This window comes from Tympanuchus pallidicinctus, unplaced genomic scaffold (assembly GCF_026119805.1).
Source record: "Tympanuchus pallidicinctus isolate F22 unplaced genomic scaffold, pur_lepc_1.0 scaffold8, whole genome shotgun sequence".
Taxonomy (NCBI): domain Eukaryota; kingdom Metazoa; phylum Chordata; class Aves; order Galliformes; family Phasianidae; genus Tympanuchus; species Tympanuchus pallidicinctus.
In genome coordinates, this window is record NW_026294802.1 from 47,844,471 (window position 1) to 47,858,699 (window position 14,229).

General features: G+C 48.1%; 1 protein-coding gene across 16 annotated transcripts in view; it reads left to right on the forward strand.

Annotated features, from left to right (window-relative positions):
- The window catches only part of EHMT1 (euchromatic histone lysine methyltransferase 1), a 96,865-nt gene that overhangs the window by 40,185 nt on the left and 42,451 nt on the right, over positions 1 to 14,229 (forward strand). For 12 of the 16 annotated variants that reach the window (XM_052667617.1, XM_052667625.1, XM_052667624.1 and 9 more), the window contains exons 2-4: positions 1,037 to 1,124; positions 8,286 to 8,842; positions 11,338 to 11,379. In XM_052667617.1, coding sequence (XP_052523577.1) covers positions 1,037 to 1,124; positions 8,286 to 8,842; positions 11,338 to 11,379 — 687 coding nt within the window. Of the gene's footprint in view, positions 1 to 1,036; positions 1,125 to 2,506; positions 2,531 to 8,285; positions 8,843 to 11,337; positions 11,380 to 14,229 lie in introns of those variants that run through there. The other 4 variants (XM_052667619.1, XM_052667627.1, XM_052667630.1 and 1 more) reach the window with 2 other exon arrangements.

Genomic DNA, 14,229 nt, shown 5'->3' on the forward strand with positions numbered 1-14,229 from the left:
AGCCTTTGAAGCTGATGTTTCAGCCTTCGTATGCGTTCGTTATCTCTTGCTTGCTTTATGGGACACGAGCAGGCCTTCTGTTCCTTTTTTTAACCACTCATTGTGCTTTAAACCTTTTGATTTTCGTGGCTGTGGGCTTCATCTACTTCCTACAGCACTTGGTTTGACCTGGGCTCGTGATATTGGGGCTCCCCTGGTGCCGTGCAGCTCCATGGCAGGCACCGTGCTCTTTTAGTTTGGGAGCAGAGAGCTGTAGCAAAAGACCCTTCTCATCTGTGTGCTTGGTTGTGGGTTTTATAAGACTTTTCTCCTTCGTTTTGGTAGCTGTTTGTTTTTTTATCTTAATTTAAATGTAGCTGCCCCCCGCAATCCGCAGCGGTGGTGTGAAGGCTGCAGACCTGATCGAGCAATGTGATGGCAGGCACGTGAAAGGCAGGGGGGAGAGCAGGTGTTCCCTTTCTGCAGGAAAGTAAAAGAGGAAGAAAAGAAAAATTACTTTCCATAAAATTAAGAGATGAGCTCACTGGCCCTAGTAAACTTGGAAGGCAGGGGCGATGAGTTGGGTGAAGCTCACTGATGGTTGTGTTTTATAAATTGCACCACAAAAAGCAGAAATACCAAAGCGTACTTCGGCCTGCTTGTGCAGATAAATGATGTGCAGCGAGAAATGGGCTCAGCCCACCTCCTCCTACCCACAACAAAGCAGTCTGGAGCCGCGAGGGTCGTTTCCTTGGGGTGCCCTCCGTGCCCCTTTCAGCCTGCAGCAGCCTCGGTTGGGTTCCTCAGCTCTTTGCATTCGGAGCTGCACGCTTGCACCCAGTTGCAGTGCCTGCCTCGGCCCCAAGCGCAGGTTCCAGCCCTGGGGCCTTTATCTCTGACCTGTGCCTTGGCAGTTTCCTGCCAGCGGTATTTTGCAGAGAGAGGTTGGCCTGTGATGTAAACAGGATACATCCACGATTGTCTCTTTTTTTTTTTTTAATGCAATGTGTGTATGAACTAGGAGCTAAAACTCGGTATTTCTTTTTCCCCCCATCAGCAAACAGTGCTGAGTAAGGGAGAGACAAGGAAAGACGCCTGCATGAAGACTGAACTGCTGAAAGATATCACCAACAACAAGGAGGAAGGTGAGCACCTGCCTTGGTGGAGGGCCTGAGCTCAGCCTGGCTCATGGGGTTGGCTTGTGGCAAGCTGGGAGCGAGGTGAGGGCTGAGAGATGTGCTCTGTGCCCAAGGGCTCAGCTGTGCTCTCACAAAAGGAGCAGCTCCGTTCTCCTCCTGTGTTCTGCTGAGCAGGGCTTTTCCCCAGAAGATGCAAATTTGCTCCACAGTCCATCCATCTCCACCCACCTGAATTATAGATGGTTTTCACTTCTGCTTTCGTGTGGCTGTGAGACACAAAAGAGGGTCGAGTTTCTTTGAACTTCTTCTGTGTGACTGCTTTTAGTCAAACTCTGATCCACACGATGACCTGGCCTTTTTCCTCCCTATTAAAGTTAACTTTCTGTTTTCCTCTGAGTCTCACTGTTGCTCCAGAGCAGGCAGCGATCACTGCTGGCTGGGTGAGACACCTCATGCCATTGGTGCCATTGAGGGTTGCTTCCTGGCTTCTGCCTTGTCTCTGCTTTCTTTTACTTTGCAGGCTGTAGTGCACATGTTAGTGGGATGAAATCTTTCTTCTGCGCTTGTCTGTGAGTTGCACACACACAGATCTGAGAGCTTAATAGATGTCGGTGGGATTAGGAGGGAAAAAAGAAACAACACAGCCCCTAATCTTTTTTTTTTTCTCCCCACTTTCTTTTCATGGCTTCATTATTCCTTGACTAGCTGCTTCTCATTGATCTGCCAAGATCTGGGGAATTTTTGTTCTCTTCTCCATAATAGAACATCAGAAGAGCACTGAACTGACCCCACCAAAATACTCTATTCTTGCTAGAAACAAAATTTTGGATTTAATTTGGACCTGTGTGAGTACAGCATCGCCTTTGAGTTCTCTTCTGCCCAGTGTAATGGTTTGTTCTGTTTGGAAAGAACAAGCAAAATATTGAGTGCTGTGTCAGATGTGACCACGGTGCTTGCATATTAACTGGCAGCGCATGAGTGTTGCTGCTGACATCAGTTCCACGTGGACCTCTGATCCAGGAAGACCAGAAATGGAGTCTGAGATGTGGGTGTGAGGTTGCATTCCTCTGGGAAGAGGCTTGAGCTTTGATCCCTTGCCTTGCTTGGCTCAGGAGTATTACGCTAGTGTATTTAGCTCTAGGCTGGACCCAAGGTAAGTGGCAAATGTCTGCAGAGGTGAAAAGAGAGGATGAGGTCTGGAAAAGAGAAACCTCTGTGCCTTGCAAGTCTTGATTCATTCTGACTAAAAGGAAATGCTGTGTCTGAAAAGGAAGCTGGGAACCCTCCCTGTGCAGGAGCAGTCCGGAGGGTTGACAAGGTGCTCGAATTTCAACCACTTCAGCTTACTGTACTGTTCTGTTACTGGGGAAAAAGGATCCTAACGTCTGAACTGCATAGCTTCCATACTTGTGGTGAGATTCAGACTGTATTCTCTTTCTTCTCAAACGTACAATTTATGTAAAAGACAGTGGTTTGCTTGGTCATCGTGCTACATGCATTGTTCTTAGCTGACCTTCATTAACCATCTGTGGCCATCATAGCAGTTCAATGAGTCAGCGGCCCTAAATTCTGTTAATAACAATGTTCTGAGTTAGCATGGGAATTTGCATTTTTGAGCGTGGGGCGAACATGAAATCATTCCAGCAGACTCACAGGATGGCACGGAATGGTTTCTTTGAGCCTGTTTTTCCTAACCAAGGGATGGGAGGTGATGTGTGGGTATGGGGTGCACAGCCTGGTGCAGCTGCCTGCTGTATGGGACGTGGCTCTTGGTGTTTGCTCTCTGCTGTAGAGGAAGAGGCCTGGAGTGGGAACCCACAGAAGGCTGCTGGGGCTTCTAGGTCCTGGTTTAGGCTGAGCTGCTGTGAAGCAAACTGATTGGTAGGAGTTCTTGTCTGTAACACAAACCTAGGTCTGTCCTGGGTTGTGATCCCTTTGGGGAAATGCCCTTAGAAACTTGCAGAGGTTGGAACTTAAAGATCCAAAGGAAATTCAGGTAGCTTGCAACTTTGAAATGAGATTTAGTGGCCTGTCCCTCAAGCAAGGCACTGCTTCTAGTTTCATCCTGGTACCAATGGAGGGAAGTGATTGAACTGTAAGTTTAACATGCATCTGTAGGAGTGAGACCTTCAGGTGTTCCTGGTGCTTTCATTTCTGATTCTGGGATTAATTCTCAGCTCACTGTAAGCTGCTTCTTCGGCTTTGTGTCTCCTGTTATCCATGGGGAAACATTCCAGTTCAGTTTTTCATTAGGTAGTTTAGGTCCCTCTTTGCCTTTGACAAGGAAGGAAGAGGGGTGGGGAGATGGAAGTGCTGAGCAGAAGTGTTTTATTAGGCTGAGTTGTACTTAGCCTGACTCAGAAGTTGGTCAGAAGGGGTTTCTTGCAAGAATTGCCAGAAATTTCAGTTCTCCTCCTCCTGCCCATAGCTCCCAGCTGTGTGCTTCATCTGACACGACCTTCCAGTGCAAACTGCTCCTGTTGTTGCTCCTACCCTGGAGGTGGGAAGCTGCACTCATCCACAGTGAGGAGTGAAATTCCCCATTAGGCTCAGCCTCCCGAAGACTTTACCCAAGCTGATTTACAGGAGGTGTGTGAGGTGTGCACAGTCACTTTGCTTGCAGATAACCCTAGAGCTGCTTCTAGAGAGTGTTAGGGTTTTAATTTCCTGGAAGGGCTTTTTCTTTTTTTTTCTTTTTTTCCTCCTTCTGCCTCTTATTGCAGATAGAAAGCTGCTGGGGGTGAGGAACGTGCAGCCTTCCACTGAGCAGCTGCAGCCTTTGCATTCCCAGGTGTAGGGAGAGGTGCTTTAAAAGGAGAAAAAGAATAATCTCCCTGCCTTGACTTGCTCAGCACTGGGACTCCCTGCTGAGCCCGGCAGCCAGGAGGCCAGGTGGAACAAAGGATGCTCACACACTGCAGGTGGTCGCTCCCCCCTGACAGCCCACCAGGTGCTGGCTGTGTTCAGGGACTCCATCCCATGGCAAAAGGACAATTGATTTCATGTGGGGCATTAAACACCTCGCAGTCTTCACTGGTATTTGTAGGCAAGAGGCTGAGTCCCATTTACCAACCTTTAAGCTCAGTGTGGGACATTAACAGCAAATGTACTTTTATTTTGTATGTGTTTTTCCCTGTGTTGGCTGTGTCCTACAGGAGATGTGGGGCAGGCTCCCACTGCGGACTCAGTAGGAGGGTGGCACTTGCATTATGGAAATACAAAACTGAGCTCACCTGGTCATCATCTGCCTACATTGATGTAAAAGGGACAAAAAATAGTAAAGCCCATCAGTAATTCATCCTAGAGAGGAACTTTGGCCCGAAACTTACAATTCTCTTCATTTCTTGGCTTCATAGTGCTCAGCTTTTTGGCTTGAATGACAGAGGTGGAGCTTTCCTTTCAGATGGAGGATGGGATCCCAGTCTCCCATTCCTTACTGGTCTGAACTCTCATCTCTTCAGCAGTGTTTTTATTGCTTTTTCTCTGCTTCATGATTTTCTTTGATTTAAAGAAAGAAGAGATTGGAGGAACCTCAAGGCAAGGATTTCAGCAGATGCACTCCTTGCTGTTTCCAGCAGGTCAGTTGGATATTGAACAAATGTCTGTGCTATCTGTGGCAGTTTAAGGATGGTCAGCAAGCACTTAAAGATAAAAGCCTGTGAAATGTCTATATGTATAAACCTGAACGTTGGCAGCACTCACCTGTAGTGCAGTTCAGAATCAAGAGCTGTGCTGGGCTGAGCGTGGCACTGCTGCAGCCTCAGCATGAGGAGCACACCGATGGAAGGACCCTGTGGGACATCAGCAGCCTGCAGCAGTACTGAGGTGGCCAGGAAAACATGTCGGAGTTCCAGATCAGATAATCAGGCACTCACTTGAAGGACCTTTATTCTTGGTTGGTTTTTTTAGCAGTGATCGCGTTTTGGCCTGGAGCAACGCTCCTAACGCTTGCGTGTTTTTCTTATTTTGTCACATTGAACAGAGAGATCTGGGTTTTACAAAATATACTGAAGACTTTTGTTTTTTTTGGAGGATTCTCTCAGTACTACCAAGCTGTGGGCCAAACCCCTGTCTGCCTGCAGGTGGAAAGCTGGTGGGTCCCAACAGCAGTGTGCTGTTGGAGCATCCGTCGCACTGTGCTCAAGGTCAGCTCCTCCCCTCCTTTCTCAATCTTCCATTCTCTGCATCACAGTTTTAATTTAATTTTGAGTAACTGTGTTTGACACTGAGAAGGAAGCCTAAGACTGAAGCTGCTGCAGAGGGTCCTTGTGAGCGCTTGGAGAGGTGGAAGGCTGCGAACTCTTTGTTGCTCACAGTGAGCCCTTAATGCAGAGCACTGGTTTAGGTACATTGCTGATTGTTCTTTGCTTGTGGAATTGCAGGGCTAGTATCCAGCTCCTAGAAGATACACACCGAAGATTGTTTCAACTTGGTAGCAGCTTCAGATTCCTTGCTTTGTGAACGAGCAGCAGGACAGGTTGGCCTGTGGTTGTGTTGCACTCGTAGAATCACAGAATGGTTGGGTTGGATGGGACCCTAAAGGTAGTCAAGATCCACCCCCTGCCATGGGCTGCCCCCCACCTCAGGCTGCCCAGCACCCATCCATGGGCACAGGGACCTCCAGGGATGGCACCCGCAGCTCTGGGCAACAGTTCCAGGGCCTCACCATCTCTGAGTAAGGAGTTTCCTGTTGCTGCTTTACAATTAGTTGTGTGTGCTTGGATCGGGTTGCAGGCAGCACTGTGAACAATGCGACAGGCTTCTCCTGCTGTATGTAACATAGAGGATGCATAAGACAGTGCTGGAGATGCTAGGATGCTTCTGGTAATTGAGGTTAGACACCCGTAGAAATAGGCTGTATATTTTTATCTTGTAGTTTTTTTGAGTTAAAGGACAAAGAGGGAGAGAAATGAATACAGACAAAGCATGGTTTTGGTCTGTTTAGAAGGAATGAATGTTGTAAAGTTTCAGAGAAATAATCAGTTTTGGGTTCTTATTCCCTGGTGAGCAGAAAAGCCTCCCGTTGAGCTGGGCTTTCAGGAGGAACTTGCTGACTGACCCATGGAACTCACTGTCACGAGGCCTATTGTTAGTCAAGATTTCAACAGGTTTGCAATACAGAAACTTTTTTTGGAAAGTAAAGAAAAGGTGAAATGTAAGGAATGAGCATTTCTTTAGCTGGTGCTGTTGAAGAGCTCCTGCAGGCTTTTATTGAGCATTTACCCACTGCGAGGCTCCCGCTCTCTCTGGATCGTGTTCCCATCGCTTTCTACAGGTCCCTGTTCAGCAAAAATGTAAGCATACGTTGAATTGCATCTGTTTCGACCTCATGGATCGTTCATAAAGTGTGATGCTTTTGGGGCCAACGCAGTCATACCTTCCCCTTAGGGCAGTGCTCTCATTTACCTTGGTTTGGTCGCCTTCCTGGCAGGCGGAGCAATTCTTGCTCCCAGTTGATTTGGTTTATCTAATATTCAGCCACAGGAGCTGTTTGCTGTGCTGGTGGACGTGCACAGCACTGCAGCCAACAAATACTGTAGGCTTCACCCTGCCAGGTGCCTGCTGCTGAGCGTTGAGAGCCTGCAGCTGTGGCCTACCCACCTTTGCTTTCCTTCTGGTGCTGAGTTTGCTGAAAGAACCCTTTAAATGGCACTTCTAAGGACACTTGGTGAAGAATGAGAGAAATAAAGGTTGAAAAAGCGCAGTGCGCAGCGCTTTGCTCCCCCTGCCCAAGGTGTCTCACCTAGTAGCAGTTGTATGTTTGCAATTGTATGTGTGAGTCCTCTCAACCCCAATCAACCCACGTGCACCTTGTCAGAGCTTTCAGCGCACAGAAAGTGGTCTGGGAAGCAGCACGGGGGATGCTGGCTTTGAGTGGTGCTTTGGGGAGCTCTGATGCTTCTTCCTGCATGGTGCCCCTGCCCCCCCAGCTCTGCCTGGTAGCACCCAGGGGAGGTGGGCATTGGGCCTGGAGCTTTGCAGAAGGTTTTCACCAGTTCAGCAGAGGTCTGCAGGACATCAGCCTCCATGAGCAGTGTGAAGCAAGGTGCTGATACCAGCACGCTGCTCTGGCTTGCACAGCTGTTTTCTGCTTTGGATTCTGGGCTCTACTGTAGGCTAAAATAACTTCAGTTGGCTGTAAATCAGTCCTACCTGCTCCTCCAGTCTGCTTGGACAGAGCTTTCGATGGTACTTAGGATGCTTTTCATAACTGTCTGGCCTCTGGAAGGAAAACAATACACAGAATCCTTAACAGCAGGTTGATTTACTCATTTTACTGGACGTGCCAGTGAATTGTTATCAGCCCTGGTTGCCTGGGGAGCTGCTGGTTTGTCGTGTCGGGAACCCTTGTGTAAGTACACGGTGTTCATACTTGGATTCTGTCAGCTCAGGTCTGAGATATCTGTGGGATGAAAGTACTGGCAGGGGAGCTTGGAAGTATTTGGAAAGGAGAAAAAAATGTCTTTGCATGGACGCTCCTGTGTTATCTGTGAGCGAGCTTTAGGTCTGCAGAGATCTCACTGTGCTTTAACCATGTCATTGTTTTAGTCTGGAATTGCACTTAGCCTGCTTCACCCACGTGTTTACTCTGGCTGTTACCTCTGAAATGACACCGCCAATCCTGCTCCTGTGCTGCTGCTTCCTGCTGGAAGAGTGATCTTCAGTGAGCAGTGCTGCCTACAGAGCTTATTCCTTGCAGGGTTACCACCTGCAGGCTCCGGGCTGTGCCACAGCAGCTCCCCCATCCAGCTCTCCAGCAGCTCCCCCATGGCACCGTGAAGAGCTCTGCTAGAGATCCGAGTGCAGGATTGGGCAGTGTTTTGTTTGACATGGGGAATGTTGACATACAGTCCTATAAATGTAGTTATTGGTAAAGCGAAAGATAATATTTACCTTGAAATATCCATCGTTGGGGAATAAACGGCCACATCTGCAGCTGAGGCGAGTCAGAATGAGTGCACTGCTTTCAGTTTAGCTGCCCCGCTTTTTGCCATGCCAGGATCCGGCCAAGCCAGTCAGGTAGGTGTGTTGGCAGCCCAAGTGGAAACGTGTAGGGAGAGCTTCTTTGGGGGAGACGTTTCGTGGTTGTGAGCCGCTGCGTGTTTTAATGACGCCTGTGACCCTTTTCTTTCTCCTCCCTTCCCTTTCTCCTCCCTCTTTCTCCAGGGTTCAATGCCATGGCTGCGGATGAAAGTGCTACAGAAAAGCAAGCGGGGGAACCAAAAATGGCTGTAGATGGTGAAACCAACGGTTCCTGTGAGCACGGCGAGGCTGGGAGCCACCCAAACCCAGCGAAAAACACTCAGGACAACACGAAAGTGAGCCAGCAGGACTCTAGTACTAAATTAAATAGGATAGCAGAAAATGGCATTTCTGAACGAGACGGTGAGACTGGGAAGCAAAACCATATGAAAGCTAATGACTTCACACAGACTTCTCTAACAGGGAGCAATGGATATATTCTAACCAAGCAGATGGCGCAGGAGCAACCTCTAAGGACTACCAGCACCTTTGCTTCTCTCACTGGCCATGCTGCAAAAACCCTTCCAGGAGGAGCAAGCAAAGGGAGAACTGTGGGCACCTTTTCTCAGATGCAAGCCACGATGCCAACCAAGCTCGGGGAGGGCAGTAAGGACATGGATGCTAAAAAAGCCACTGCTGCTAATGCTGAAGTCAAGGTCCACAGAGCACGGAAGACAATGCCTAAACCCACCCCTAGCCTGGTAATGTATAGTAGACCCATGCTAGCTCTTGGCTTTCTCTGGGTGTGTGGGAGGGACACTTTGTTGCACAGGGATGGATATATTTCGGTGACCTCCCTCTAAGCAGGCTGATTTTAATTCTTTTTTCTTTTTTGATGTTTTTCTCTTCTTACAGAGAGACAGAGGTGTTCAAAGAGTCATGTGGCTGCAGTCAGCTCTCTTCCCCAATGTGTTTCTAAATATATAATTGATCAATTGCCTTCTCTGGCAGATCTATCAGACACTAAATGGCCTTTCTCTCCTGGCTGTATTGCTCATCAGCTGTCTGTTGAAATCCAGAGCTGCTTATGAAACAAATTAGATTTCTTATAAGTTTGACCCAAAGGAAATTAAGCTTAGTGTGTTAACTGGAGGCTTCTCCTAAGCTTGAAAGCTGTCAAGAAGCTGATAAGTTAGGCAACTTGATTGCATTGCCGTGTCATTAAACTGGATGATGCTTTCTTACTCTGTGCGTGCTGCCTACACTAATGCAGCTTGTTCACAAATCTTTCTTACAGAATCCTTGGGTGTGGATTTACCATCACTTAATAAAAGAGAGATCTATTTTTTGTTCTGGAAGTAAAAGGGGATTTGAAGTCATCTTGTGACCCCAACATCTAATGGGAGTGAGCAGAAATGGGCCTTTGTTTGTCCAAGTTTTGGTTCTTTCACCAAAGATGGGGAGTTAGATACTGGGCACAGTCAGATCTGCACCATGAGCACTTGATCTCCAACCCTGTGACACTTTATATTTAGCTCTGATGAGCTAGATCCTTCCATCGTGCTGCGTCTGACGATGGAGAGGGACCATCCTGTACCCAGGTTGAGGTACACAGATTGCTGCGAGCCCTGCTTGGCAGTGTGAGTGACACCCAGAAATAAATGGGAAGCTGCTGCAGCTCTGTAAGTGCTGGCGTAGTGGATTGCTGCTAGCTACCAGCATTTTGTGAACAAGCAAATGCCAGATGATCCTCAGATGTCACCTACATGTTGCAGCACGGCAGCAGTATGATGTAAAGGTCTCAAAGCTGCGAGCAGGGGAAGGGGGAAAAAAAAAAAAAGAGAAATGATTGGTGGCACATAGCCAGCCACAGATGGGGAAAGGTGCCCTTGTGCTGCAGCACCTGTGACTCCGGAAGCAGGTGGGAGTCCAAACACATGGAGCCTGCAAACCTTGTGGCGTGCAGCCTGCAGAGCAGGGCAGAAACCACAGGGGCCACAATTTCCCAGCCATTCTCCCAAACCACTAATTTCCCCTCTGCCTTCCCCTGATTGCATTTGAATTCTCTGGCTCTAGCCCCCCTGCTGAGTTTTTTGGCTGGCAGCTGGGGAGGCCCAGATGCAGCACAGGCAGCCTGATGGAAGGCTCATGGAAGGCTTTCTTACCCAAACAAGGCTTTGCAGCTGAAACCTTGCAGCTTTCCTCCAGCAGCCTGCAGTGCACTTAAATTAGGCAGGGCAAACCCCGACCCTGGTGGAATTTGACAGGGAGAGACCCCCGTGGGGCTGAGCAATTGAAAGAGGCAATTCCCTTCTATAAAACAACTGCTAGGTTAGGAAGGAGTGTTTTTTATCATTCATATTTGATGATACATCAGAAGGATTTTTTATACAACCCCTTGGGCTTTTGGGCTTGTCTCTAGAAAGCTGCTTGCAACCTTGGAGTGTTTGCATTGCCACGTTATGGGAGTGTTGTAATTGCACTGCTGATCACCCTTCACTCTTGCAACAGCAATGGATTCAAAAGGCAAAGCCTGCAGTTGTTTGGCCACTGTTCCTCTGCAGTGCAGCCCATTTCCTTGGGTTGGAAATGGTGAGAGGAACGAAATTGAGGTGGTAGGCAGAGGCTGTTCACACATTTCCTGCTCAGGGGCTTTGCATCTGAATGCCAGCGCATGGTCCCCAAGATTTGATCTCATTTCTGCAAGACAATAAAGCAGCTGTTTTGTTCAGCCTTCCAGATAATTACTACCTATTTTTCCCCATTGTCTTTCGAATTTACATGCTGTTTTCATTTGAGGAGCAAAGTCTTTGCTACTTGCCATTTTTCTGTCCTGATTATTTCTTTGTTGAGCAGCTTATGAGAGGCTCCTCAGCACAGCACATGCAGTCGTGCCTTTTCCCCTTTGAAAGCACTATGGATGTATTTTAGGAATTGTAGAAGTCACCCACAATTTGATGTGACTGGATGCATGGGTTTTCATCATCAATTTTTCAGAGCATTGCTCTTCTCTTGGTAGAATCCTCTTACACGCATTGCTAAGAGAAGGAAGTGAGGAAGGAAGGTATTTTGTTGCCTGCAATGCATTAACTTTCATTCCTCAGCTCCTGCAGAAACCTGCTGGGGCAAAAAAATTGTTTTCTTCAACCTTACAGTTGTCAGGGGACCTCAGTAGCCTTTTCTGTACGTGCATATTGGTGCCTGAAAGGAAGGAAATGATTTTCTCACATATGTAACCAGCTTTTTCTCTGTTTAGGAATTGCTTCCTGAATTGGGATCGAAGCTGAATCTTAAACAGGTGACAATTTTTATTGATATTGTTGCATGTTAAGTTGGTTTTTGAACAGAGATCTCAGAAGAGTTTTGACAGCATTGGTTTTGCTCCCCTTCTGTTGGTGCAGTAGCACAAACTCGGCACCTTTGGAAGAATTTCTTCCATTCTTTCTTAATCTGTTTATAACTGTTGAGAAAACAAAGGTTTGCGAGGTGAGACAGCAGACCAAAGGGGAAGTTTTGTGTGTGTGTGTTGAGCTTTGAGAGCCCCTCCTGCTCAGAAACCCCCATTTCTATGTATAAACTCTCTGAGATGTGTCTGGAAAGGAAGAAGGATCTTGGAGGTGAAAGTGACCCGTAGTTGTCCCGTCAGATAGGAGCAGCAGCCGGCTGAGCTGGGACTCCCAGGTTGTTTCCAGTCATTCTGTGGTGACCACAAGGCTGCAACTGGAGCTGTGTGTTTCTGGTGGCAGTTTTGTGCAGTGTGGAGAAATGAGGTCAGAGGCACTGAACCCTCTGTGGAAACAGGGGAATTAATATCTCATTCTGTTTCACAACTTGAGCCCAAAATATGGGATCCTTGAACTGGGAGGGATAAAGCCTGGGCGGGAAGGAGGAGCAATGAAGAGAACAGAACTCCTTCACTTATACTGGTATTTATTTCTGCTGTCTGCTGCTGAATGCCTGGTCCCAGCACTGAGAACTGCTGGCTTTCTGTGTGCAGACAGGTGTTGCTGTTGCTGTAAAACATGATGTTCTGTGTCAGTGCCCAGCAGTGATGTGGGCTGCACTGCAGGAGCTCCTCGTGGCCTCACCACTTCTCAGGGCCAGGCTGGTGGCTGTTGGTGGTTTGCAACAGTCTGGGGCCGCTCAGCGAGATGAAACCCTGTGATATGCAAAAAAAAAACCCTCAAAGGGCAAATTCTAATGGGAGTAGTGATGGGGGAGTTGTCTCCTGGATGGAAAAAATCATCAAAAGAAAAGTGAAAGAGCTTTCCATCTGATTTGGAGAGCTGCTGTTGACTCTTCTGACCCTACATGGCGCACCCTTTGAAGACCCTCTCCAGAGGGATGCTCAGAGATGCATGTGTGGTCTGGAAATGTGAGGTCTGTGTGTGTGTCATCTTGGCCGTGGTCAAATATCCTGTGTGGGCACCCTCCTTTAGGACTGAAGAGGCCATTGGCATGGGATGTCTTCCATTCGAGGTGGGTGTGTGACCACGCGCACATTGGTGCCGTTGCAGTCATCCAAACAGGGCCAAGCTTCTGGTGGCCTGCTGATGGATGGATAGCAGCTGGATGGGTCACTTGTGGAGCTGGACTCATCACACAGCCTCGCCAAGACTGTGGTGAGGGTCCCCAGGGAGCTGCTTGAGATTCTGTACTGAACTGTAATTCTGCAACAACAGCAGAAGTGATGGAGAGCTGCTCTGCCGTGGCTCATGCAGGCAGCGAGATCTGCTGGGGATCTGGTTTTCATAGCAGACCACTATTTCTTGCTTAAGCATCATTGCCCAAGTGTTGGAGCCTCTGGCACATCCACATTTTGCCATGCCCAGAGGTGCACACCCTGTTAGCACTCCCAGCCAGCTGCAGATGGACACCAGCCTTGCTCCCTGGCAGCCTTGCTGCAGCGGTTTGGTTACTCCTCTAGCTATTGGGCTTCATTTGCAAGCTCATGCTGTGCTGGAGATAAAAGTTGTGAGAATAAGGAAGAGAAGATGGCTGACATGGCCGAGCTGGAGCTGGGAGTGCTGTGCGAGCAGCAGCTCTGCTGGGAAGCAGCACATGCTGGAGCCTTTGCTCAGCACATGGCTGTGCTTCCAGCATCACTCCTCTTCTTGCCAGCTCATCTGCTTTGGTAATGAAAGAGCTCTTAATTGTGGGGCTGTGGGAAGAACGCTGCGCGGTCTGCCGAACCGACACGGCGTTTAATTAGTAAGGTTTATTTGTTCTTTATCTTTGCTTCTGGGAAAAAATAGTGGGATAGTCTGTCTTTGCCATTTTTAGTAACTTCTCCCTGCTGCTGTAGGGGATTTCTGTGCCAGTAATAGAAACAGGGTTGATCCCATTACAGTGTAGTAAGTACGTGGATATGATTTTCTTAAACACATAAAATGATGTTGTCTTGTGCCAATCTAAGGAGCATGAATGCACTGAACGTATTTGTGATTCAGTTTTTTCCATTCCCATGCACAGATGTCTCTGGACACTGCCCTAAGCCTTTCAGTGGATGCTTTTGGTTTCTTGCCCATTCCTTGCAATGCCCAGCACAAGGCAGGAACTTCACAACCTTTCATATAGCATTGGCTGACGCCACGTGAGAAGCTGCAGAACCAAAGCCATTAGTAATGCAGTCTGTGATCATTTTTGATCGTTTTTTGGTTGATGGTGGCTCAGGCCACTTGGGACCACAGAGCTCAAATGGCCTGGAGCTGTCTTTGCATGGGGTTCTCCTCACTGTCCTCTAGACTGTGACATGCAGCTGAAAACAGAACTTGTTGGACTGTTAAAAACCTTTGTATGATTGGGGAAAAAAAAAAAGACACCCCAGGTGTTTCAGGCAGAGCAGTGGGGTAAATTTAGTGTCAGTAATCAAGCATCTTGCCTGGAATGTTGATGTTTGCAGTGGAGCCCATGTAGGTGTTACATGAAGGCGCTCCCGTTCCCTTGCATTATTTGGTTTAAGTGAAAGCAGATGATGCAGTTTCTGAGTGCAGCAGTTTATTTAGCTGAAACTGCTTGTGGAAGTGTGGCACCCGTGGTGGGGATCTCAGCAGGTCACCTCCTGGAAAGCCAGGCGTTGCCTTCCTGGCATGGCTGCTTCTGGTGCAAGCTGCAGTGTTGCATTTTCCACCCAAAGCAGAGAGGCATG